Genomic DNA, 25,580 nt, shown 5'->3' with positions numbered 1-25,580 from the left:
AGGGCCCGGGGAGGAGGCGGGAACGTCCCGGCGCCAAATCATCAACCGCTTTCTTTCAAACTCGGAAAGCCCGCCAATATGTACAAAACTGGAAGAAGTTTTACAAAGAAGAATACGTTCATATTTCAGATAATTTACTGTTAGAATACGCCTGTATACTTCACACAATCTCTCTCTGATTCACAGGCCTCAGTGAATCGATGTGTTTCTGATTTTTTTTATACTTAAGAATGAGCAGATGGCAGAAAAAGGAGCCCGCTCGAAGTAAGTCTCTGCACAGATTTATTTGATTTCAGATCAGCATATAATGCTGATAATGGAGATAATGATAACAGTATCACACAACAATTTCTTTCCCGTTGACCGCATTACTGCTTTAAACAACATTTTACAATCGCGCTCCCTACTGCACGAGATCAACAATATTTCTACTTTTGCGATGCCAGCCCGGCAGCTGTTCTGCTTTCATCTCGGTTCACTTTGAAATGTTCACACCGACAGCAGAAAGCCTCATTTATAGCTTTCTGCAAAACTGGATAGAACCAGCGGGGAGATTTGAAAATAAAACAAAATTCCTCTGCGTGGAAACCGTAGGAAAATACCGGCGCCAAATCATCCACCGTTTTCTTTCCGATTTGAAAAGCCCGCCAACATGGGCAATACGAGGAAGACGCTTTACGTGAATGCTTACGATTTAATTTCCTTTCAGATTACAAATTGATCCTTGACATAACCTCTCGTTCTCACTCTGAGTAACTCCGGCTTCGGGAAATTTTGTAATTATTGCGCTAGATCAGACTTCCCTGTTAATCTCGGTTCATTTTGAAAGCCTCTTCTCGAGAACGGCAAGCCCCACATCCTGCATTCTGAAAATAAATTCGAAGAACTTCACGTCGAGATTTGGGAATTGAAACAAAACAGAAATCGCACGATACTACTCTTCGTGGGTCTCAAATTCGGGGTCATTTGCTTTCGTTACCACGGGAGAAATTTAGGGCTCATTACCCACAGCGACAAAACCCTCCAACATGTCCGAAATAGGAAAAAGAAGTTTTACAAAGAGGAATGAATAATTTAATTTTTCATCGAATTTAATTCATTTTACATATTGCAAGTGGACCCTGAAATATTTAGGAAAAACTCACATAACCTTCTTGCCGGAGAGAGCGGTGAAACTTTAGTTTAAAGTGCCGTCCCTGTTGTCCTTGATCAGACTTCAACCAGTTTCACACTTGATATGGCAATCCAGCAGTTAATCTGGTTTTATCTCAGTTCAGTTTGAAAGCCCCTTATCGACAGCTGAGAGCCTCATTTGCAGTGCTCTGCAAACATCAGACGAAGTCTCAGTGGCGCTTTGAAAAGTTAATGAAAGAAAAGGACAAGTAAATTTCAAAATCTATTCGTGGGACTAGAACAGTTACTTTTCATTCCGGTTGAAACTCGTGTTTCAGACCACACGGGGCACTGTAGCTTTTGCGCTGATCAAGGGTTAAAGAGTAACTGGAAAACATAGAAGGTGCAGAAAAAATGGCTCCGGGACGAAAAGTATGCTCTCTATACAGGCAGGGAAAACAGTCAGGGAACTACGCAACCGAGAATAAAAGGCAGAGGGTGAGGGATCACACGAATTTTTTTTAACAAAGTTTATTGAAAACGAAACACAAAGCTTAGGGACATGAATTATACAGACCCAGAATAAACCATAAAGTTAAAACCTAATTTCTTAAGAAGGGTCTCGCCCCGACATGTCAACATTCCTGCTCCTCTGATGCTGCTCGGCTTGCTGTGTTCACCCAGCCCCACACCTTGTTGTCTCAGATTTTCCAGCATCGACTATCCAAGTTAAAACGGTTCAGCTGTCTCAGTGCAATTGTGGGTGGCTCTTAAAAGAGCCGTTGGGTTTTGGATTGGTGTCTGCTTTCAGCACAGTGAGGTGTCTCACTTGGAGCTGGTGTACTTGGTCACCGCCTTTGTACCCTCCGACACGGCGTGCTTGGCCAGCTCCCCGGGCAGCAGCAGCCGCACGGCGGTCTGGATCTCCCGGGAGCTGATGGTGCTGCGCTTGTTGTAATGGGCCAGGCGGGAAGCCTCCCCTGCGATACGCTCGAAAATATCGTTGACGAACGAGTTCATGATGCTCATGGCCTTGGAGGAGATGCCGGTGTCGGGGTGAACCTGCTTCATCACTTTGTAGATATAGATGGAGTAACTTTCTTTCCTGCGTCGGCTCCTTTTCTTGCCGCTTTTCCCCGGCGCCTTCTTGATGATTTTCTTCGCGCCTTTCTTGGAAGTTGCCTGCGATTTCTTCTCATCTACCATAGCGACGGTCACTGTCAGACACAGAATAAGGGAAAGTGGGCGCGGAGCTCGCTTTTTATAGGCTGCTGGCGTCAGCAATGCTAATGAGGGATGGGGGAGGTCTTGTTCATGATTGGACAGTTTACAAGAATCTCAGAGGATGTGATTAGCTTTTCTGTGATTGGTTAGTGTGGGATACATCGGGGATCTGTCAGGATATGCAACGAAAAGTGAAACACAAGCCGAAATTTTGTACCCGGATCACTCTACATTTAACTCGTTATTGTCATTTATTGATATTTTAAACACAGTCCCTGAGAGTTTTTAATTGCGACAATGTATTTATCTGCTCAAAGCAACCTTTCATGTATAACATATTATTTTGTTTCATCACTCTCTGTAGTTTCTGCATTACACTATGAGCAGTATTGTGTCCAGAGCTTGATGTTTAATGAGGGATAGTTGTCGAATATCTGTCAGTCTCTGCGATATGAAAATGGGAGTGCAGTTATCCATCTGACGCTTTTCACGCAGTGTGGATGGTTATTACTCTCTCACAGTCTGTTCCTGTCATACTGTCATAAAGATATACAACACTCGTGGGTCCACCTCATCCATGGCAACCAGATATCCTAAATTAATCTAGTCCTATTTGCCAGCATTTGGCCCACATCACTCTAAGCCCTTCCTATTCATACACCCGCCCAGATGTCATGTAAATGTTGTAGCTGTACTCAACTCCACCACTTCCTCTGGCAGTTCACTGCAATTCCACACTACACTCTGTGAGCAAACATTGCCCACCTTAAATTCCTTTCACATCGTGATTTTCTCATCCAAAACCCATGCCCTCGAGTTTCGGACTCCTATCCCGTGTGCATAAGAACGTGATTATTCATGCTATCCATGCGCCTCTTAATTTTATATCTTCTATACAGTCACCACCCAGCCTCAGACACTTCATGGAAAACAAGCTGCAAAACAAGCCACAATAAGCCCTGTCTATTCAGTCTCTCCCTGAAACTCAAACTTTCAAACTGTGGCAACATCCTTTTAAACATGTTCCTGACTCATGCAAGTTTAACAACACCTTCCCTATTGCAAGGGGGCACCAGAACTGAATGGAGTATTTCAGAAGTAGTCTAACCAATCTTCTGTACAGTCACAACATCACCTCCCAATCCTCAATATACACTGAATGCCCTGACCAATAAAGGCAATTGTATCAAACACCTTCTTCACTGCCCTGTCTCCCTGGAATTCCACTTTCACGACGCTATGAGCCTGCATTCCATGGCCACTTAGTTTGGCAACACTTCCCGAGAATTGACCATGAAGTGTGCAAGTCTTGCCCCGATTTTCTGTGACAAAATGTAGCACCTCACATTTGTCAAGATTAAACCCCAGCTGCCACTCCATGGCCCATTGGTCCTCTCGATCAAGGTCCTGTTGTAGTCTGAGGTCAGGCAGTCATGCAGCATGGACAAAGGCCCTTCAGCCCAAACTGGTTCATGCTGATCATGGTGCCCTCTCAGCTAATTCCAACTGCCCACATTTGGTCCATATCCCTCTAAAACCTACCCTTTTTTTAATGCTGCAATTGCACCTGCCTCAACAACTTTCTCTGGCAGCTGATTCCACATGTGCACCACTCCGCAAGGTCCTTCTTAAATCCCTCTATTTTCTTGATAAACCTTCCGCACTTTCAAAACTACATCTTAATTTTGTATTATTGGAAAACATGCGAATCATGCCTTGTACATTCACATCAAGGCCACTTATCACACAATCATCGAATCCCTACTGTGTGGAAATAGGCCCTTTGGCCCAACAAGTCCATGCTGACACTCCGAGCATCCCACCCAGATCCATCCTGCTATAACTCACCCAACACATGACTGAACACTACGGGAAAATTCCCATAGCCAACCAACCTTGCCTGCACATCTTTGAACTGTGGGAGGAAACCGGAGCACCCGGAGGAACATCATTCAGACACGGAGAGAATGTGCAAACTCCACACAGATAATCGCCTGAGGATGGAATTGAACCCAGATCCCCGGTGCTAGCCACTGAGACACCGAGGTGCCCAACAAAGGTCACAGCACAAACCCCTGTGGCACACCACGAGTCACAGGCCTCCAGTCCGAGAAACAAGCTTCAACCATCACACTCTGCTTTCTACCATCGAGCCATTTTTGAATCAAATTAGCTAGCTCTCCCTGGATCCCTTGCAACCTAACCTTCATTACTAGTCTGCGTGCAGGGCCTTGTCAAAGGCCTTACTAAAGTCCACAGAGACTGCATCTACTGCCCTCCCCTCATCTATTCACTTGGTTACTTCTTTGAAAAACTCAAAGATTTGTCACATGTGCCTTTCCGCACACAAATCCATGCCGACTATCCGTAATCATACCTTGAATATCCAAATGTTCATTGATCCTGTCACTCAGCATCCTTTCCAATAACTTGCTTACTGCTGGTGTTAGGCTCACTGGCTGGAAGTTCCCTGGCTTGTCTTTCCTCCCTTTCATAAACAATGTAACAACTTTCGCCACCCTCCAGTCTTCTGGAACCTCGCCAGTGGCTAAAAATGAAGCTAAAATCTCTGCAAAGGAAGGGCCTCTGCAATTTCTTTACTGGCTTCCCACAAAATCCGAGATGGACACTATCAGAACTCAGAAATTCATCCACCTTTGTATGATCTGAGGCTGCAAAGACACCCTTTCTGTTCATACATATGCAGTCCAAAATATCTCTACCTCCTTCCCTTATTTCTAATAGGGATTATAGGGTGGCACAGTGGCTAGCACCGCAGCCTCACAGCACCAGGGACCCAGATTCGATTCCAGCCTCGGGCGACTGTCTGTATGGAGTTTACACATTCTCCCTGTGTCTGCGTGGGTTTCCTCCGGGTGCTCCGGTTTCCTCCCACAGCCCAAAGATGTGCAGGTTAGGTGGATCGGACATGCTAAATTGCCTGTACTGTTCAGGGGTATGTGGGTTACAGGGGTATGGGTCTGGGTGGGAAGCTTGAAGGGGTGGTGTGGACTTGTTGAGCCGAGGCGCCTGTTTCCACACTGTAGGGAATTAATCTCATTTCATTAGCATCCATGATTCTCTCCTCAGCAAACACTGAGGAGAAATATCCATTAAAAATCCTCCCCTTCTGCTGTGGCTCCACACATGGACCACCATCCTGATCTTAAAGAGGTCCTCCTCTCCGCAGCCAACCTTTTACTCTTATTATAACGAATGAGCCTCTGGGGATTATCTGTAACCTTTTCTGCCAGATCCATTTCATGACATCTTTTTGCTCTTCTGATTTCCCTCTTGTGTGCTTCTCCACTTTTTATAGTTATCTAGGGATTCACTTGAGCCTGATAGTTTAAACCCAATGTATGCCTTCTTCCCTTTCCTGACCAGATCTTCAACGTCGCTTGATATTTCAGGTCATCTACCTCTGTCATTTCTGTTGTCCAAAAGTGTGACATTATTAGTCTGTACCTTTCAATGTGTGCTCTGTGAATGTGTGGGTGTAGTTCTCAATCCATGCCTGACAGTTTCTCCAAGAAAATGCATGAGTGTTGTTACTCGTACCTACATGTCCATTCGGTGGTATCAATGTAAGAGTGCAGGCATTAGTCTGCACATGCCAATTTCTGCTCCGTCAATATGCGAGTTTAGTTTCTGTTAGGCAGATGTGAGAAGGTAGTTATCACACTGTACCTGGGAGACTTTGTTCTGTGACTATTGAGTTCAGTTGTCACACTGTACCTCCCAGTTTTTAGTTTGTGACAAAGAGAGTGTGGTTTTAAATCTGAGACTGTCAGTTTCTCCTAAGTGAGTTTGTTTGTACAATTATCAGTACATTCCTGCAAGATTCTGTTGCATGAATGTGTAATTGTAGTTATCATTCCATCCATATCAGTCTTTGCTGTGTGAAATTATGAGAGGATGTACTAATTTTTCCCCATCAGTCTTCTGTCTTGTGAAAATGGGTGTTTAGTTATCAATCTGTTTATTTTCATCCATGCTCTGCGAATGTTTGGCAGCAGTTATCACTATCTCAGGAGCACAAAATCTGATGTTTCGGGCCTAGACCCTTCATCAGAGAGGGGGATGGGGAGAGGGAACTGGAATAAATAGGGAGAGAGGGGGAGACGGGCTGAAGATGGAGAGAAAAGAAGATAGGTAGAGAGGAGGGTATAGGTGGGGAGGTCGGGAGGGGATAGGTCAGTCCAGGGAAGATGGACAGGTCAACGAGGCGGGATGACATGATCGGTTGGAAATGGAGGTGCGGCTTGAGGTGGGAGGAAGGGATTGGTGAGAGGACGAACAGGTTAGGGAAGCAGACACAGGTTGGGCTGGTTTTGTGATGCAGTGGTGGGAGGGGAAGAACTGGGCTGGTTTTGGGATGCAGTAGGGGAAGGGGAGATTTTGAAGCTTGTGAAGTCCACGTTGATACCACTGGGCTGCAGGGTTCCCAAGCGGAATATGAGTTGCTGTTCCTGCAACCTTCGGGTGGCATCATTGTGGCAATGCAGGAGGCCCATGTCGTCTGAGGAATGGGAGGGGGAGCTGAAATGTTGCGCGACTGGGAGGTGCAGTTGTTTGTTGCAAACCGAGCGGAGGTGTTCTGCAAAGCAGTCCCCAAGCCTCCGCTTGGTTTCTCCAATGTAGAGCAAGCCACACTGGGTGCAATGGATACAATATACCACATTGGCAGATGTGCAGGTGAACATCTGTTTGATATAGAAGGTCATCCTGGGGCCTGGGATGGGGGTGACGGAGGTGTGTGGGACAAGTGCAGCACTTCCTGCGGTTGCAGGGGAAGGTGTCTGCTGTGGTGTGGTTGGAGGGGAGTGTGGAGTGGACAAGGGAGTCGTGGAGAGAGTGATCTCTCCGGAAAGAGACAAGGGTGGGAATGGAAAAATGGCTTGGGTGGTGGGGACGGATTGTAGATGGCGAAAGAGTCGGAGGATGATATGTTGTATCCAGAGGTAGGTGGGCTGGTATGTGAGGATGAGGGGGATCCTCTGGGGTCACCCTACTGCATCCCAAAACCAGCCCAGTTCTTCCCCTCCCCCCACTGCATCCCAAAACCAGCCCAGCTTGTCTCTGCTTCCCTAACCTGTTCTTCCTCTCACCAATCCCTTCCTCCCACCTCAGGCCGCACCTCCATTTCCTACCTACCCCTCATCCTGCCTCCTTGACCTATCCATCTTCCCTGGACTGAACTACCCCTCCCCACCTCCCCACCTGTAGGCTCCTCTCTACCTATCTTGTTTTCTCTCCATCTTGGGTCCACCTCCCCCTCTCTCCCTATTTATTCCAGTTCCCTCTCCCCATCCCCCCCTCTGATGAAGGGTCTCGGCCCGAAACGTCAGCTTTTGTGCTCCAGAGATGCTACTTGGCCTGCTGTGTTCATCCACCTCCACACTTTGTTGTCTTGGATTCTCCAGCATCTGCAGTTCCCATTATCACATCACTCTGTATCTGTCAGGTTCTGCTTGATGATTAAATTTCCAATCTATCCATGACAGTTTCTGTTATAAGAATGTGAGGGTTTAGTTATCACTCTGTTTCTGCCAGGCTCTGTGATGTCAACGTCTGAACGCTGTTATCAGTTCTTTCACTGTCAGTTTCTGCGACTGTGTGTATGTGAGTGTGGTTGTCAATTTATACCTGCCATTTTCTGGTATGTGAATATGAGAGTTTGGATATTAAACAGCGCCTGCCAGCTTCTGATGTGTCACTATTTGAGTGCAGTTATCAATCTGTTCCTGTGATAACGGGAACTGCAGATGCTGGAGAATCCAAGATAACAAAGTGTGGAGCTGGATGAACACAGCAGGCCAAGCAGCGTCTCAGGAGCTGCTTGGCCTGCTGTGATTGTCCAGCTCCACACTTTGTTATCAATCTGTTCTTGACAGTCTCTGCTATGCAATAGGTGGGATTGAAGCTGTTTGTCATTGTCAGTATTTACGGTGTGAATGTGTGAGTGTAGTTATCTATCCGTACCTGTTTGTTGCACCTGACAAGATAACATGAATGCAGTTACCAGTCAATGCGAGTCAGTTTCTGCGATGTTAATACAGAAGTTAGTTATCAGTCTATGCCTGTGTGTTCCTGTTCTCTGAATGTATGACTGTGATTATCAGTCTCTAGCTCAAAGATTCCTCAATGTGAATACGTGAGTTTAGTTATGGATCTGTACACCGGACCTGAAATGTTAACTCTGTTTTCTCCCTCACAGATGCTGCTGGACCTGCTGAGTTTTTCCAGCAACTTTGTTTTTGTTCCTGATTTACAGCTTCCGCAGATAACAAGGCATGGGAGTGGATGAACACAGCAGGACAAACAGCATCTTAGGAGCATAATAGCTGACGTTTTCGGCCAAGACCCTTCATCATAAAAAGGGGGAGGGGGAGAGGATTTTGAAATAAATAGGGAGAGAGAGGGAGGTGGACTGAAGATGGACAGAGGAGAAGATAGGTGGAGAGGAGAGTATGGGTGGGGAGGTAGGGAGGGGATAGGTCAGTCTGGGGAGGATGGACCGGTCAAGGGGGCAGGCTGAGGTTAGGAGGTAGGAAATGGAGGTGCGGCTTGACGTGGGAAGACGGGATAGGTGAGGGGAAGAACAGGTTAGGCAGGTGGGGAAGAGCTGGGCTGGTTTGGGATGCAGCGGGGGGAAGGGAGATTTTGATGCTGGTGAAATCCACATCGATACCTTGAGGCTGCAGGGTTCCCAAGCGGAATATGAGTTGCTGTTCCTGCAACTTTCGGGTGGGATCATTATGACACTGCAGGATGCCCAGGATGGACATGTTGTCTGAGGAATGGGAGGGAGAGTTGAAATGGTTCGCGACTGGGAGGTGCAGTTGTTTATGGCGAACCAAGCGGAGGTGTTCTGCAAAGCAGTCCCCAAGGCTCCGCTTGGTTTCGCCAATGTAGAGAAAACCACACCGCGTACAGTGGATGCAGTATACCACATTGGCGGATGTGCAGGGGAACATCTGCTTGATGTGGAAAGTCATCTTGGGGCCTAGGATTGGGGTTAGGGAGGAGGTGTGAGGGCAAGTGTAGCACTTCCTCCGGTTGCAGGGGAAGGTGCCGGGTGTGCTGGGGTTGGAGGGCAGTGTGGAGCGGACAAGGGAGTTGTGGAGAGAGTGGTCTCATCTGAAAGCAGAGAAGGGTCGGGTAGTAAAAATGTCTTCGGTGGTCGGGTTGAATTGTAGATGGCACAAGTGTCGGAGGATGATGCATTGTATCCAGAGGTTGGTAGGGTGGGATGTGAGGACCAAGGGGGTTCTGTTTTGGCGGTTATTGCGGGGTCAGGGTGTGAGGGATGAGGCACGGGAAATGTGGAAGACACGGTTGAGGGCATTGCCGACCGCTGCGGGGGGAACATCCGCAGTTCTTTCGGTTTTTATATTGTCCGTTTACGCTGTGTGAAACACTGAGTGTGGGTATCTGTGTGGGCCTTTCAGTTTCTGATTTGTGGATGTATGAGTGCAGATTTACTTTGTACCTGTCAGTTTCTGCTCTGTAAATGTGAGAGCGTAGTTGACAACCTCGTCCTCACAGTTTGTGCCGTGTGAATGAATGCAGTTATATGTCTGTCTCTGCCACTTTCTGTTGTGTGAATGTGAGAGTGCAGGAATCAATCTGTACCACTCAGTTAATGCAAGTGGAATGAGGGATGTAGGTATCATGTACATGTCCGTGTTATCATCAACCTGTTCCTGTCAGTTTCTGCTATCCGGGTACCTGAGTATAGATGTCATTCTCTGTCAGTCAGTTTCTACTCAGTGAATATGTGTCTGAAATTATCAGTCTGTCCATGACACTGTTTTGCTATATGAATGTTTAGTTATCAATCGCTCTCCATCAATGTCAATTAGGAGAGCCTGAGAGTGTAGTTATTACATGTTTTAATACATTCTGATCAGATACTCAACTACAATAGCAATCATCCCAATATCTACTCATGGAGCTGCACCAAAACACTGTTCAAGTGAGCCACAACACACTGCAGCATCCAGAGCTGCGTAAAGCTGAGGAAGAACACGATACAGTGACTATAGAAACGAAGGTTACCTGAAAAGCATTGTCCTTCGACACCTGCACAACAGACGACAAATGGATTACACAGCACGTCCAGGGACACTAGTCACCTGACCAAACATGAAAAACATATCAGAAATGAGCACCATATTGCCCCGAACCAACAACCACAACTGACAGAACCAACGTTATTTGCACGATATCGTGCACAGATGCCAAAAGCAGTACAAAGGCCAAACTGGTAGGAAACTAGCCATCATGATTCGAAAACACAAACTAGCCACCAAGAGACATGGCCAACTATCACTCATCTCAATACGCATGGACAAAGAGGGACACCAATTTGACTGGGACAACTTAGTCATCTGAGGAAAAGCCAACCAAAGACATGCACGAGAATTCCTGGAGGCCTGACATTCAAACTGGAATGCCATTAACAAATGCGTAGAGCAGGATCCCATACACCAACCACTGAGAAACAAATCCGGAAGTGATGTCAGCCACCCCAGCAAACTGCAGCACATGAACAGCCAGCAGGACACAACAGCAACACATCACCAGAGGTGCACTGAAGGTATTATGTAGATGGTGACAAAATGTCTCGAAACAAGCAAGAAGCTTGTTGAGCAATTCAACAACAGCATAGTTATTAATCTGACCCCAACGGTTCATGCAATGCAAGTGTGACAGCAGCTATCATTGTGTAGCCGCCAGTTTCTGCAATTTGAATGTCACTGTTATCAATCTCTGAGTTTCTGCTTGGTGACCATGTGAGTGCAGTTATCAATAACGGCCTGTCAGCTTCTACTCTGTGAACATGAGAGGAGTTACCAAACTGTATCTGTCAGCTAATGCTTTGTGAAACTGGGAAGGCTGACTCCAGAATCTGCAGCTCTTGCTATCTCTAAAGTGATCGTCAATCAGTTCCACGAATTTCTTCTGTATGGATATATGCATGTAGAGCACCCTGTACCTATCAGTACCTCATAATTTGCAAGTAAAGTTATCAATATGTACCTGTGGGAATCTACTTTGTGAATATTTGAGTATAGTTATCAAACTGTACCCGTCGGTATTTTTGAAATCTGTGGGTATGCAGTTATAAAACTGTACCTGTCACTTTATGGTCTGTGAAATTGGGAGTTGTCATCAATATGTAGCTGCCAGTTTCTGCTGTGTGGATATGTGAAAGTAGTTATCGTTCAGTTGCTGTCAGTTTGCTATGTGAATGTGAGTGTTGTTTACTAACCTGTGTATCCCAGTTTCTATGATGTGAATGTGTGAATACCTTTATTAATCTTTAGCTGTCGGTTTCTGCAATGTCAATATGTGAGTCTCGTCATCCTTTTTCTTTTGTATGCATTTGCAACACAAATGAGTGAGGTTAGGCATCAATCCATACTGGTCATTTTCTACTTGTAAAAGTGGCTTAATTGTCAGCAGCCAGTAATATTCTTAGTGGAGGTGTGATTCATTATGTGATAATTGCTAGTAGAGTATTTTACGTAGATTTCTTTCAGATACTGAGTGTATAACTTCAGTTCATCCATCTTCAAAAATAGTGTACAAGTCAATGGGTGATGAATGCTGAAATTTGTTGGAACTGTGTATTTGGAATGGAGAGATAAGAAAAATAAAGTTTAATTTCTCCAACGTTGTTCTCCTGTTGGAAAAATTTGAACATATCTGTTGGAAATTAAGCTCACTGTGTGTCCGACTCAATCTGCTCTGTGACTGCGGAAAGGATGTTCTCTGCTCTGACAGTGGGAACCTACCTGCTGTTTATCAGAAGGATCTGGTCACACTTGCCTCTGCACTGAAGAAATCTTACTTTGTCTTGGTCATTCAAGTGTTTTCTTTTTTTCTGCGGGAAGACAGAAGAGATAGTTCGTGTAAAGCAACATCAATTGGGTTTGACAATGTTTAACTGATCAACACAACATTTCATTAATAATCATTTGGATATACTAATATTACTAGGAATTCTTACATAACTATGGGTTTTGATCCAATCTTGCCCGAGCTGCTCCTTGTCTGATCATTTCTAAAAACTTCAACACCATTTGAATGAGCTCCTGAAAGTAAATGATACCTGTACAGCTCCATGACTGGAACCACCCAGTGGAAGCTTGTCAGTGGATCCGAGTTTAGTTCTTGATCTATTCATGTCAGTTGCTACTTGGTGAATGTGTGAGTGTAGTTATCAATGTGTCCCTCGAGGTCTTTGGTAATTATTCATGTATTACACAACAGAGGCTGACAGGGACAGAATGATCAGGAACTATTGATCCATTTAAATTATGCAGCACAGAAGGTGGCCATTTGGCTCATTATATCCATGCTGACCCAAACACCCCAAAATGGCCATCATAAAATATGATCTTCTTGCATACATCCCATAGCCCTGCAGCTTGCAGACTTAATGTGGAGGTCCAGGTATGTTCTTACAAGAGTTGAGAATCTCTGCTATCAGCAGCTCAGGCAGCGTATTTGAGGTAAGCAACCTCTCATAAAAATGGTTTTCCTCCCATCATCTCTCATCGTCCTGCCACTTCACTTAATCCACACCCAATGGTTTTTAAACTCTATGCCAAGGGAAACAGATTCCCCCTGTTGACTCTATCTCTGCCCATCCCAATTGCCTGAATCATGGCACTCCCAGCTTTCACTGTTCAAAATAATATAGCTCCAACCTCTGCAATCACTCCTCATAGCTGTAACTCTCCAGCCCTGGCAACATTCCAGTAAATCTTCTCTGCAATATATCCAGAGCAATAACGTTTTCCTGTAATGTGGTGACCATCGTGGCGCACAATACATCAGTTCCAGCCTCACCAGTGTCTTAAATACTTTCATCGTTATAGCCCTACTTTTGTGTTGTATACCTCTGCCAAAAAAGGGCAGCATTCTATATACCTAGTTTCACAATCTTATCCACCTGTACTGCTATTTTCATACTCCATTACACTTGCACACCAAATCACTCACTTTATGTACTATTTCCACACCACCTCATGTATTCCTATTTTGTGTCCTTGCACCTCCTGAAATGCATTACCTCACATTTATCAGAGTTGAACTCCATATGCCACTCATCTGCCCCTTCCACCAAAACTTCTATATCATTTTGGAGCTGTCAGCTATCCTCTGCACTACCAGTACACTGTTAAATTTTTGTGCTGGCTGAAAATTTCCCAATTGTATCCCCATGTTCAAGTCCAAGTTGTTATCACATAAAACAAACAGCAGATGTCCCAACACTGAGCTATGAGAAACACCACTTCAAACAGCTTTCGGTTTACAAGGGCAGCCATTGACCATTTGATTCCTGTTGCAAAGCAAACTTTGCTTCCAATTTAGCACATGGCTCCGTATCCCAAAAGCCTTTCCATTTCTGATTCGTCTGCTGCATGGTACTTTATCAAATGTCTTACTAAAATCCCTGTAGTTAACGTGCATTACACTATCCTCACACATTCACGTGGCATTCACTGACAGGTATTGATTGATAACTAAAATCACACATCCACGTTGTGAAAACTGACAGGGACTGATTGAAAAATACAATTGCACCTTCACACAGCAATCAGTGTCTATTTGTGTTATACAGATGTGAGTTTTGTAATTAATCTGTTGATAATGATGTGTGAACATGCAACGTGAATATTTGAGTGCAAATTTCCATCTGTATCTGTCCACGTCTGCTCTGGGAACCTGAGAATGTAGTTATTCATCTGCAACTATCAGTTTTTGTGATGTGAATATATAAATGTAGTTATGAATTTGTAATGCTTTCCTCTCCATGAATACGAGAATACAGTTATCTATTTCTACCTATCATTCTTGGCCATGTGCATATACGGACATTGTTATCAATCTGTCCCTGTCATTACCTGCAGTGTGAATGTTGAAGTGCAGTTGTAAACCTTTTCCAATCAGTTTCTGTGATTTGAATATGGAAATATAATTGTTATTTCCCCCTATCAGATTCTACTCTGTGAATATAGCTGCCTTGTTATGCCATTTTATGCCTCATGCGGCTTGGGAGTGTTACTGTGAGTTTCTTCTGATCAGTTTCTGCTTTGTGAATATGAGAGTGCAGAAATATTGTCAAAGTACATCTGGGAAACAGACCTTTGGTCCAACAGTCCATGCCGACCAAAGGTATCAATTTCATTCCTTTCCTTTCAGCATCTGTTTGTTGTATGAGAGGGAGATTTCTAATGAGGTGCCAATCTGAATGAAAGATGGGTATTGGGCTAAGTGACACTGTCCTTTTCCAAATTTCTGCTTGTGTTTCCAGCTCTGCATGTATGATTGGATTCCCTTTATGAGGTGTATTATAAATTATTATATCATTATAACACTAATTTATAATACATTAATCACAAAGAGAGTGTGGGCATTCTTCTGAAATAGTCAGTCTCCCACTCAGATTATAAGTGTGGTTACTGCTGGTTTTCATCAGCATCGGGCTGACAGTCAGCATGGGATCGATTCAGTCTCTGGCATTGTGTGTCAATGTATTCCTCATGCGTTGTCTTCATATTTCACATGGGTAACAAGTGGGTAATGTTGCATTGAACAAGTTACTTGTAGGAACTGCTGACATTCTTCTATTGTTCAAATCTCTGCTGCTCAACATGAATGAGATTTTACCCAATGCCAAATAATCAGATCATGTAAATTAAACTGTTTTAATACCTTTGTCAGTCTCCGACTCTGTGGATACAGTTTGGTCACTGTCCGGTTTATGATAGTAAGTTTCGTTCGGGATTGGTCAGTCACTCAGAAACTGAATGTGTATTTATTCCTCCTGTAACAAGATCATGAGATCAGCGTTTCTTCAATCTTTTTCCAATAAACTCCAGTTATCTGTATCTGTTCACGACCCCATTTGCTTTCTTCTTTGGTCCATTTAACAACATCTTTATGCAGTACTTCTGCACGAGATGAGAGCTGCTTTTTAATTTGTACCGCTTTGGAAGCAAATTAAATTGTAATGTTTATTTCATTTTAAACTTGGCCTACTATATATTTCCTTCAGTTTCAACAAAGGAAATTGATGCACTAGTTACGTGTCCAAATCAAAGGCATGGTGTGATATTTGGAAGCATATTTAATCTGGATTTCAATTTACTTCTTGAGCTGTTTCAGTAGAATTCATCATTGATCATGCAATCGATTCAGTATTTTCTGATGTAGTGAACATGACGAATTTACTTTATGCCAAGCTTATACCTCATACTTAATCCTCAAGGAAAGTATTCACATCCTGGGATTGAAGTACTTCGCTCTTACCCTGTCCTATTAATGCGTCATGAAAGGGGAGCTTTCCCACCCATGTGATATTTAAGAGAAATGGCATTTTCTTTTGTTTTTGCCTGGGTATCTACTAACCTGGCAGCATCTCCACGCTTTCTAAGTTATTCTGTACCTACGGTGTATTGGCACAAGAGCTGCTGTTATGAAACAAGACAGACAGGTACACTCAATTGATCCTATTTCTATCTTCCTGTATTGCGTTACTGAGCAGATTAAGTATTTCTTGCAAAGTGGAGAGCCAATTACCACCATGGCAGAGGACAGAGTTTTCGGTTCATTTCTTCTTTCGCAAATGTGAAACAGCCTATATTCTTCAGTTGTTTGTGCCTCCAGCATTTATAAGCAAGTGAAAATGCAAGGCATTGCAACTGAAATGAGTCTGTGCCTTTCTTTAGAGTTGAGGACAGAGAAGCAATCGACCTTTGCCAAGGATACATTGCAGAGTCTAACCGCTGTGGTGATATCAAAGGATATTTTCAGGATGAGATTAATATTATTCAACATTGCATAGTAACACAAGTCTTGGAATGCTGCTAAAGTGAAGATGTTAATTTAGTATGTTATTGCCAAAGAGGAAGTGCAATGAACAAATCAAATGCATTGCGGCTGACTGACCACAATGTTGCTTGTGCAGGAAAGAAAATTAGCCTTCTTACTTGGATTTCGTTTTATGGCGCGGACATTAACATGCTCGGTGTTGAACTTTTGTTTTCTGTCATTCACTGGGCACAACTGGAACCGTCAAACTGAATTTACTGAAGAGTAAACACTGTTGAACAATGTTTGCGAAATATAAGTGAGGGCGGTTCTATTGTGATCTTGCTTGTTTGAAAAAAACGGCATGAAGCTTTCTTGTGTTTTATGTAAAAATTCAGGTGGATTGTCAAGAGGAACAGAGCTATTTGAACAAATTTTAAGCTAATTTGAAAACAAAAGGTCTCTGATTATAAAGTCCTCTTGCTTAACATAGAATAAAAAAAATCTGATCATGCTTGGTGAAGAAATTGACAACTGATAAAGGTGAGGATGATACTTCCTCTGCCAACATGACACATTTATGGAATTTGATTACTGGCTGAATTGATGTAGAATTGTCGGCTGGTTGTTTCTGAACAGTGCAGATTCAGTGAGAGAAAGGACTGTTTCCTGTGCTGCAGACGTCTATGAATTTGTGTGTGTGAGAGTGGTAATCATCGCTTCGTACTTGTCGGTAGCTGTCACGTGAAGATATGAGCGTAATCATCAAACTGTCCCTCTCAGTTTCTGCTGTGAAATATGTGAGTTTCGTTATCAACCTATATCCATCAATTCCTCTTGCGTGAATGTCAAAGTGTTACAAATATGTCCCTGTCAAATTTGTCTGTGAATACGCAAATGTAGTTATCAATCTACATATGCTTATGCATTTGCTGTCCTGTCATGTATGCATGTATTTATCAGCCTGTACCTGTCAGTTTTTGTAGTCTGAATGTGTGTGTAATTATCTTTCTGTCCCTGTCATTTTCTGATATGTGAATATGAGTATGCCGTTATCAATACGTGCCTGTCAGTTTCTTCTCTCTGGCTGTGCAAGTGTATTTAACCATTTGGCCCTGTCAGATCCTGTCCTTTAAATCTGAGAGGTGAGTTTTTAGGCTATGCCTGACATTATCTGGTTTGTGAATGCATTTATCATTCTCTCCCTGTATAATTTCTAGGGTAGGGTTTCTGTCTTTTATTTCGGCTTGCTCTGTCTCTGGTCTGGATACATATAGAGTTTAATGTCCATTTGTTGTTGCAAGCTCACTGTATGAGACATTCTTAATTGTACAGTCAACAATCTAGGTTATCTGCTTGAGTGTAGGTTATTCTCTGTATCATTTCAGGTCACTACTTGATTTCCTTCTGGTCCATTTAATAGCAAAGTTTATATTCATTGGAAGTGTATCAGATGGTTTTCACTATTCAGTTTGTAGTTTTATGCAAACAAATGCAATGACAATATCAATTTCAATTTCAACCTGAAAGTTATCCTGATGTGCAATTTCTCCAGTTTGTACAAAAGGAAATGATACTTTAATTATCTCTAAGTCGATGAGATGGTGACACAGAGAGGTGAAATTAATCTCTTGTTCGATATATTTCTTGGACTACTTCTTGGGAATTCAGTGTGTCAAAGAACAAAAAAAAACATTTCAGCAGAGGAACAGGCTCTTTGGCCCTCCAAGCCTGTGCTGATCCATATCCCCTATCTTAACCTGTCACCTATTTTCCAAGGATCTGTATCCCTCTGCTCCCTGTCCAGTCACCTATCTGTCTACATACATACTAAGGGACACTATAACGCACGCCTCTACCACCTCCGCTGGCAACGCATTCCAGGCACCCAAAGCCTTCTGTGTAAAGAATTTTCCATGCATATCATCCTTAAACTTTTGCCCCTCACCTTGAAATCATGACGCGTAGTCAGAGAGTTCCACACTCTTGGAAAAAGCTTCTTGCTATCCACCCCGTCAATTCATCTCATGACTGTGTAGGCCTCAATCAAGTTCCCCCTCAACCTCCATCTTTCCAATATAAATAATCCTAATCTACTCAAACTCTCTTCATAGCTAGCACCCTCCATACCAGGCAACATCCTGGTGAACCTCCTCTGCACCTTCTCCAAAGCATCAACCTCCTTTTGGTAATGTGGTGACCTGAACCGAAAACAATATTCCAAATGTGTTCAAATCAAAGCCCTATACAACTGTAACATGACCTGCCAACTCTTGCACTAAATGACACATCTGATGAAGGAAAGAATGCACTATGTCTTCTTGACCACTCTATCGACATGCGTTGCCACCTTCAGGGTGCAATGGACCTGAACACCCAGATCTCTCTGGGCATCAACTTTTGCTGGGGCTTTGCCATTTACCACATAATTCGCTCTTGAAGTGGATCTTTCAAAATGCATCACCTCGCATTTGCCTGAACTGAACTCCTCAAAATTTGTCCTTTTTTCCCCAAATACAGTGAATGAGTGATATTGACATTATGAACACGGGAGTGCATGTCCACACGAGGATTGAAGTATTTAGCTCACATTCTTTTCTATTTGTCACTTATCATGAAAGGCTAGCTCTCTGACCTGAAATCCGTGAGTGGAAATCATCTTCATTGTTACACTGTGAGGTTTGCAATATACATGATCTTCATGGCTGTTAGATGGTGTGACACGTGTGATGGGGATAGTGTATATATTTACAACTCAGTGGAGTGCGTGTGTGCCAGAAAGTGTGTGCATACACTCTGCTGGCATTCTACGTCAGGCTTTGGGACAGGATGTGCATTTGGAAGGCACATTAATTAACTGTTCTGGCTGTGCCTGGGACATCTATTTGACAAAAGATGAATGCTGTCCTGCTCAGTTACTGATGATAACGTCAATGTTTTCTTCCATATCTGTCCTCATTATCTGCTATATGTTTGGTTGGTGTAACTATGTAACAGCATGAAAGATTTCTTCACCTTGACAGTAAATTTGAAAACATGCTTACTAAATGTAGGTTTACTGCCATTCTTTTGTGTCTATTTCAGATGAAAATTCAGTCTATTCACTTTCAAAAATGCCATAAATGCCAATAGGCTACAAATGATCTTTTTTGAAGCAGGGTGGTGTATTGAGAAAACAGAGGGGGAAAAAAAACTATTTTTATTTTGTTGTTTGTGCTTGACTGTTGGCTTGCACGCATGTCACCAGAAATTGAGTTTAATGTATCTCTGACTCAATTTGCTCTGTGCCTGTGGAAAGGATGTTCTCTGCTTGGACATGGTAACATACCTGTTGGTTGTTCAAAGCAGCTGGTCACCCTTGGCTTCGTACCAAGCACACATTACATCGTCTTGTTCCTGCAAGCGTTTTCCTGGGGAAAGACAGCAGAGTTTACTCCTGTAAATCAACATCAGTTAAGTTTTAAAATGTCAAAAAGATTACTGTAATACTCAGGTAATAATTATTAGGATGTTTCTTTTCTTTAACTTCTTCTGAAGAACGGTGCTCCAAAAGCCTGTCATTTCAAAAGTACCTGAGAGATGATGACAGTGTCATGAGACATCTACCTTTTCTTTAAAGTCATCAATTCAAATGCAGGTCTGATTCCATTTTAACTTTCAGCTGCGCCTTGTCTGAGGATTTTTAAAAAAATATATCTGCTTCGATAGCAATTGGGTAAAATCTAGAAATGGAACGATAATTGTACAGCTCCACGTAAGGTGCTACCCAGAGCCACTGCAATGTCTGCGCAGCTCATGTTACCAAATCCCAATGCACTGACTGTAGAATATATTGACTCTAATCCATGTCCTTTACAGGGTTCTTATATTTCCAGTCTTGTCTGTGTTTCGGCTTTGACTGCACAATGTCAACAAACAGCATGAAACAGAAGCCAAACAAGGAATTTCCATCAGTGGTTGGGGATTTGAAAACCTCAAGACTGACCCCCAGCATCTTCTTGCCGCTGTGTCTCCCTCAGCAGGCCCACACACAGCCCGAGAAAGGCCTCTCTCTCCCCGCCCCCAGGCCGCTCTCTCTCCAAGTTCCGGGACCAGTTCCTGCCCCGTTCGGCCACTTACCAACAGCCCCCGGTTCTCCCTGAACTGAGCCCGAATCAATGCCGGTCTCGGAGCCCCCCTCTGTCCCAGACTCACATCTCGATGCGCTGCCGGAAGGAGCCTGCTGCTCCCTCGCTTCCCTGGGCGCTGGTCTCTCCATTGCGGTCTGTTTCAAACAAACCTCTTCCACTCACTGAGTGAATGCCCCTCAATGGCAGCGCAGGGGGAGGGCCTCACGCATGCGCTCCACTCAACAGCCAATTGCACCTCTTTTTCGGGGGGAATATCGCGCATGCGCTACTTTTCCAAGTAATTCCCAGAAACAGTGATCAATTGATCATTTCCCCAATTCACTTTCCACCCAGTTTCAGCAAAGCAACTGGGGGCCGTGGGGGAAAGAGCAGAGACCGTTTGTATATAATGACTTTTCTTTCCCACGATTCAATACAAATTCGCAAAAAAAAGAGCGTGAAACAGAAGCTGAACGATGAGTTTCGATCGTTTCCCGGACCATGTTAATAACTCCCTCCCTCCGGCTCTCACAATCTGGTGGGCAAGTGGAGTAACTAACGGCCATTCGGCCCGTTAGATGTGCTCCCTAATTCAAAACATCACGCCTAATCTTATGATAACAAAGTGTGGGGCTGAATGGGCACAGCTGACAAGCAGCATCTTACGAACACAAAAAGATGGCGTTTCGGGCCGAGGCGCTTCAACAGAAAAGGGGAGGGGGAGAGGATTTTGAAATAAATACGGAGAGAGGGGGAGGCGGACCGTAGGTGGACAGAGGAGAAGATAGGTGCAGAGGAGAGTATGGGTTGGGAGGTAGGGAAGGGATAGGTCAGTCCGGGGAGGACGGACAGGTCAAGTGGGCGGGACGAGGTTAGCAGGTCCGAAACGGAGGTGCAGCTTGAGGTGGGAGGAGGGGATAGGTGAGAGGAAGAACAGGTTAGGCAGGCTGGTACGAGCTGGGCTTGTTTTTAGATGCAGTGGTGGGAGCGGAGATTTTGAAGCTGGTCAAATCCACATTGATGCTATTGGACTGCAGGGTTCCGCAGCGGAATATGAATTGATGTTCATGCAACCTACCGGTGGCATCATTATGGCACTGCAAGATGCCCAGGATGGTCATGTCGTCTGAGGAATGGGCCCAAGCTATGCCTGCCTCTTTGTGGCTTATGTGGAACAGTCCCTCTTCCGCACCGACACTGGCCTCAAACCCCACCTCTTCTTCCGTCACATTGATGAATGTATCGGCGCTGCCTCATGCTCCCAAGAGGAGCTCAAACAGTCCATCCATTTCACCAACATCTTCCATCCCAACGTCAAGTTCACCTGGACCATCTCCAACACATCCCTTACCTTCCTGGACCTTTCTGTCTCCATCTCAGGCGACCACCTCCACTTGGATAAACTGCAGAATTGGGCCAAAAGTTGGCAAATGGAGTTTAATATGGATAAATGTGAGGTGATTCACTTTGGGAGGAATAACAGGAAGGTAGAATACTGGATCAATGGAAAGATTCTTGGTAGTGCGGATGTGCTTTGGATCATGTTGTCCGTGTACATAGATCCATGCAAGTTGCCACCCAGGTTGATAGTGCTGTTAAGAAAGCTTATGGTGTGATAGGTTTTATTGGTAGAGGGATTGAGTTCCGGAGCTGTGATGACATGATGTAATTTTACAAAACGCTCGTGCGGCCTCATTTGGAATATTGCATGCAGTTCTGGTCCCCCCTCCCCATTACAGGAAGGATGTGGAAGCATTGGAAAAGGTGAAAAGGAGATTTACCAGGATGATGCCTGGTCTGGAGCGCAGGCCCTATGAAGAAAGGCTGAGGGACTTGGGTCAGTTCTCATTGGAGAGAAGGAGGCTAAGAGGTGATTTAATACGGACATACAAGATGATCAGTGGATTAGATAGTGAGAGTCTTTTTCCGAGGATGATGACTTCAGTTTGTACAAGGGGGCATAGCTACAAATTGAAGAGTGATAGATTTAAGACAGATGCCAGAGGTAGTCTCTTTACTCAGAGTGGTAAGGGCGTGGAACACCCTGCCTGTCAATGTAGTTAACTCAGCCACATTAGGGGCATTTAAACAGTCCTTGAATAAGCATATGAATAATGATGGGATAGTGTAGGGGGAGGGGTTTAGATCAGTTTGCAGTTCGGAGCAATATTGAGGGCCGAAGGGCCTGTTCTACGCTGTATTGTTCTATGTTCATTACCACCCCACCAACCTCCAATACAATGCGACACTTCTGCCATCTACAATCCGACTCAGCCACCAAAGACATTTTTCCCACCCTACCCTTGCATGCCTTCTGGAGAGACCACTCTCTCCATGACTTGCTTGTCCAATCCCACCACGCCCTGCAACCACAGGAAGTGGTTGCACTTGCTACACTTGCTACACAAGCTACACTTGCCCCCACACCTCTTCCTTCACTCCCATCCCAGGCCCCAAGTTGACTTTTCACATCAAGCAGATGTTCACCTGCATGTCCGCCAATGTGGTGTACTGCATCCGCTGTACACGGTGTGGCTTTCTGTACATTGGGGAAACCAAGCGAAGGCTTGGGAACTGCTTTGCAGAACATCTACGCTCGCAGTAAACAACTGCACCTCCCAGTCGCGACCAGTTCAACTCCCCTTCTCATTACTGTGTCCTCAATTTCACCCAGGAAGGCACTGTGTAATGTGCATAAATGTAAGGTTATACACATTGGTTGCAAAATAAAAGGAAGGCACTTTATTTTCTGGACGTCGATAAATGAACACAGTGGAATTTGCAATGAGACCAGGGTGCCCTCACAAATCAATCACTGAAATTAAGCATGTCGGTGTAGAAGGCAGTGAGAAAGGCAACAGGTATGTTTTCCTTCATGGAGAGAGAATTAGAGTACAGGAGAAAAGTAGAAATTGGAACAATTTAACAGAGCATCTGTGAGACAACATCGAGAATACTGACAGCAGGTGTGGCCTCCTTATCTGTGGAAGGATGGTGTTACTATAAAGGTAGCATTAGTGGGCAGATTGCTGGGATGGAAGGAGAGATTGAATTGTTTGTGAACTTACATACTTAGATTCTGAATAATGAGGGATTTTCTCGAAATCTGTAAGAAACTGGCAGACATAAACAATGTAAATGCTGGAAAAATATTCCTGAAGGTGTGAATGACATTTTTCAGAGATGGGATAGGGCATTTAGGGCTGAGAAAGTGAGAGATTTCTTCATACAGAGAACGGTATGCCTCTGGAATTCTCAACTGCAGAAATCAGCTACATCCAACACAGTATATATGATTTCAAAATGTTATAGGGTGTAGCAATTGTGACTAAAGGGAATCTAGTTATAATTGGCTTAATGGCAATAGAGAGAGAGTGAGGTGGAGGGCTGTTTGTTTTTAACCCTGGGGGCCTGTCACCAGTGGTTTCCACAGGGATTGGTACTGGCTCTGTTTTTGTTTGCCATTTATAAAAATGATTGGAATCAGAATATAGAAGGCATGGTAAGCACGTTTGTGAATGCTGGCAAAGTTAGTAGCACAGTGAGTGGAGAAGGTTTTCTGAGATTGCAAAGGGATCCTGATCCAATCGGTTGGGCTGCAAAATGGCGCTCAACTGGATAACTGTGAGGTTTTGCATTTTGGTGCAACATACAAGTGTAGGCCTTGTACAATTAATGGGTAGTGTTGCAGAACAGAAGGGCCGAGAATTCTTTTCAGTCTGCATCACACCTCAACAGGAAGGCGAAGAAGGTGTTTGGCACGCTTTCCTTCACTGCTGAGTCCTTTGAGTTTAGGAGGTGACAATCACATTGACGTTACACAGGGCATTGGGTGAGGCCACTGGGCCAGTTAGAGGAAGGACAGTGTTAAGGTGGAGACGGTTCAAAAGAGGCTCATCAGTAATTGCCGAGTATGTAGTTTTCGAGTTATAAAGGGAGGATGGAAAGGCTGGGAGTTTATTTTTCACTCGAGTGTAGCATGTTGAAAGTCAGCTTATAGAAGTTCATAAAATAATGAGGGGGTGAGACGGAGTTAGTGGCAGCTGTCTTTTGCCTGGGATGGGGGTAATTGAGGAGCGGCGTGAACATTTTTACAGTGACAGGAGAGACATTAAAACAAAAGACACGAGGGTTTTATTGTCACAGAGCCGGCTGCAAGTGGAATGAACTTCCTGAGGAAACGGCCCATGTGCCTACAAATACAGCCTTGAAACGGCGTTTGGATAAGTAGGTAAATATGACAGGTTTGAAAGGAAACAGGTAAGGGACAGGCAGGTGGAACTAATTCAGTTTGGCATTATATTCGGCATGTTATGGTTGGACTGAAGGTTATGCATCCTTGCTGAACGACTCCACATGAGAGAAGAACGGACACAGGCTATTGAGTTAGATGACCTGCCATTTTCATGAGTTGGAGGAGTGGTTTGAAGGGCCGATTGGTCAGGCCAAGTTGCCATTATATGTGTTTCTATGTCTGATTACTCCCAGAACCGATGTTGAGTATTGTCACCGGAATGAAAATTAAATAAAAACTGATCTGGGTGATCAATATAACTTCAAACCAGATGATTGGCTTTTGCAGCTGAATGTGGAGAAGAGCGAATCTCCGGCAAACCGGCCTCAGAGAGTTTAAGAGTTACTGAGGGGAAAATCTCCAACAACTCCCTGATATCCGAGCAAAAGCTGAAAGGAAAACAAATTATATCCTTCCACATTTACATCTGGCCATATTTCTGGCCTGTGACTGTGTGAATGTGAATATTGAATCAGAGAGACTGTGGGAGACGGGCGGGCGGGTTAGTCTAACGTCACTGTGTTTGTCTGTCCGCTCATATCATGATATTTCCGAATCTCTCTTGTGCAGATCGAAAATATTTTCAATTCCATTTGTCCACCTGCTCCCCCACTAAACCCGAAAGCTAGAATTCAAAGCTGTGTATTTGTTGATTTCAAGATTTCAGTCCAAAAGTGAGGATAATGCCAGCGCTCAGCTCAGAGAGCGCGATCAGTGCAACAGCAAAATGCGTGTAACTCGACAACGGAGCCGTCAATTCGAGTGAAAACTTTTTGGCCGCAAACCTTCCCGTGTCATGGTCAGGAACGATCGAACCTGGCTCTCTGGAGATGCGGAATTGCAGAGGAATTGGAGAGTTTCTGCCGAGAGAGAAACACAGAGAGGCAGCAGGAGCAGGGAGCTGAGGGCAGGTTGTCTCCGCGCCGTCCGCTCGCTGCCTTGAAGTTGCTCAGTGCCGCCACCAGCAGCTTCATTGCTGACCCAGTTCAGTCTGACAGAGAGAGATT

The 25,580-nt window shown here is 44.3% G+C and overlaps 1 protein-coding gene across 2 annotated transcripts; it reads right to left on the bottom strand.

The window, feature by feature from the left end:
- Positions 1 to 360: 360 nt before the first annotated feature.
- Positions 361 to 20,450, bottom strand: LOC132207309 (histone H2B 7). Of its 2 annotated transcripts, XM_059642523.1 has the most exons (5): positions 20,290 to 20,450; positions 19,499 to 19,580; positions 15,073 to 15,184; positions 12,144 to 12,232; positions 361 to 2,312 (listed from the first exon to the last, which is right to left on the bottom strand). In XM_059642523.1, the coding sequence occupies exon 5, from the start codon at positions 2,182 to 2,184 to the stop codon at positions 1,939 to 1,941; it is 246 nt and encodes an 81-aa protein (XP_059498506.1). In that variant the 5' UTR covers positions 2,185 to 2,312; positions 12,144 to 12,232; positions 15,073 to 15,184; positions 19,499 to 19,580; positions 20,290 to 20,450; the 3' UTR covers positions 361 to 1,938. The 2 variants fall into 2 exon arrangements, with proteins under 2 accessions (XP_059498506.1, XP_059498507.1); XM_059642524.1 differs by lacking the exon at positions 15,073 to 15,184.
- Between the last annotated feature and the right edge of the window lie 5,130 nt (positions 20,451 to 25,580).

The sequence above is a fragment of the Stegostoma tigrinum genome, chromosome 44 (genome assembly GCF_030684315.1).
Source record: "Stegostoma tigrinum isolate sSteTig4 chromosome 44, sSteTig4.hap1, whole genome shotgun sequence".
Classification (NCBI taxonomy): Eukaryota; Metazoa; Chordata; class Chondrichthyes; order Orectolobiformes; family Stegostomatidae; genus Stegostoma; species Stegostoma tigrinum.
The sequence above is the reverse complement of the archived record's forward strand: the minus strand, read 5'-3'. Positions and strand labels throughout refer to the sequence as shown.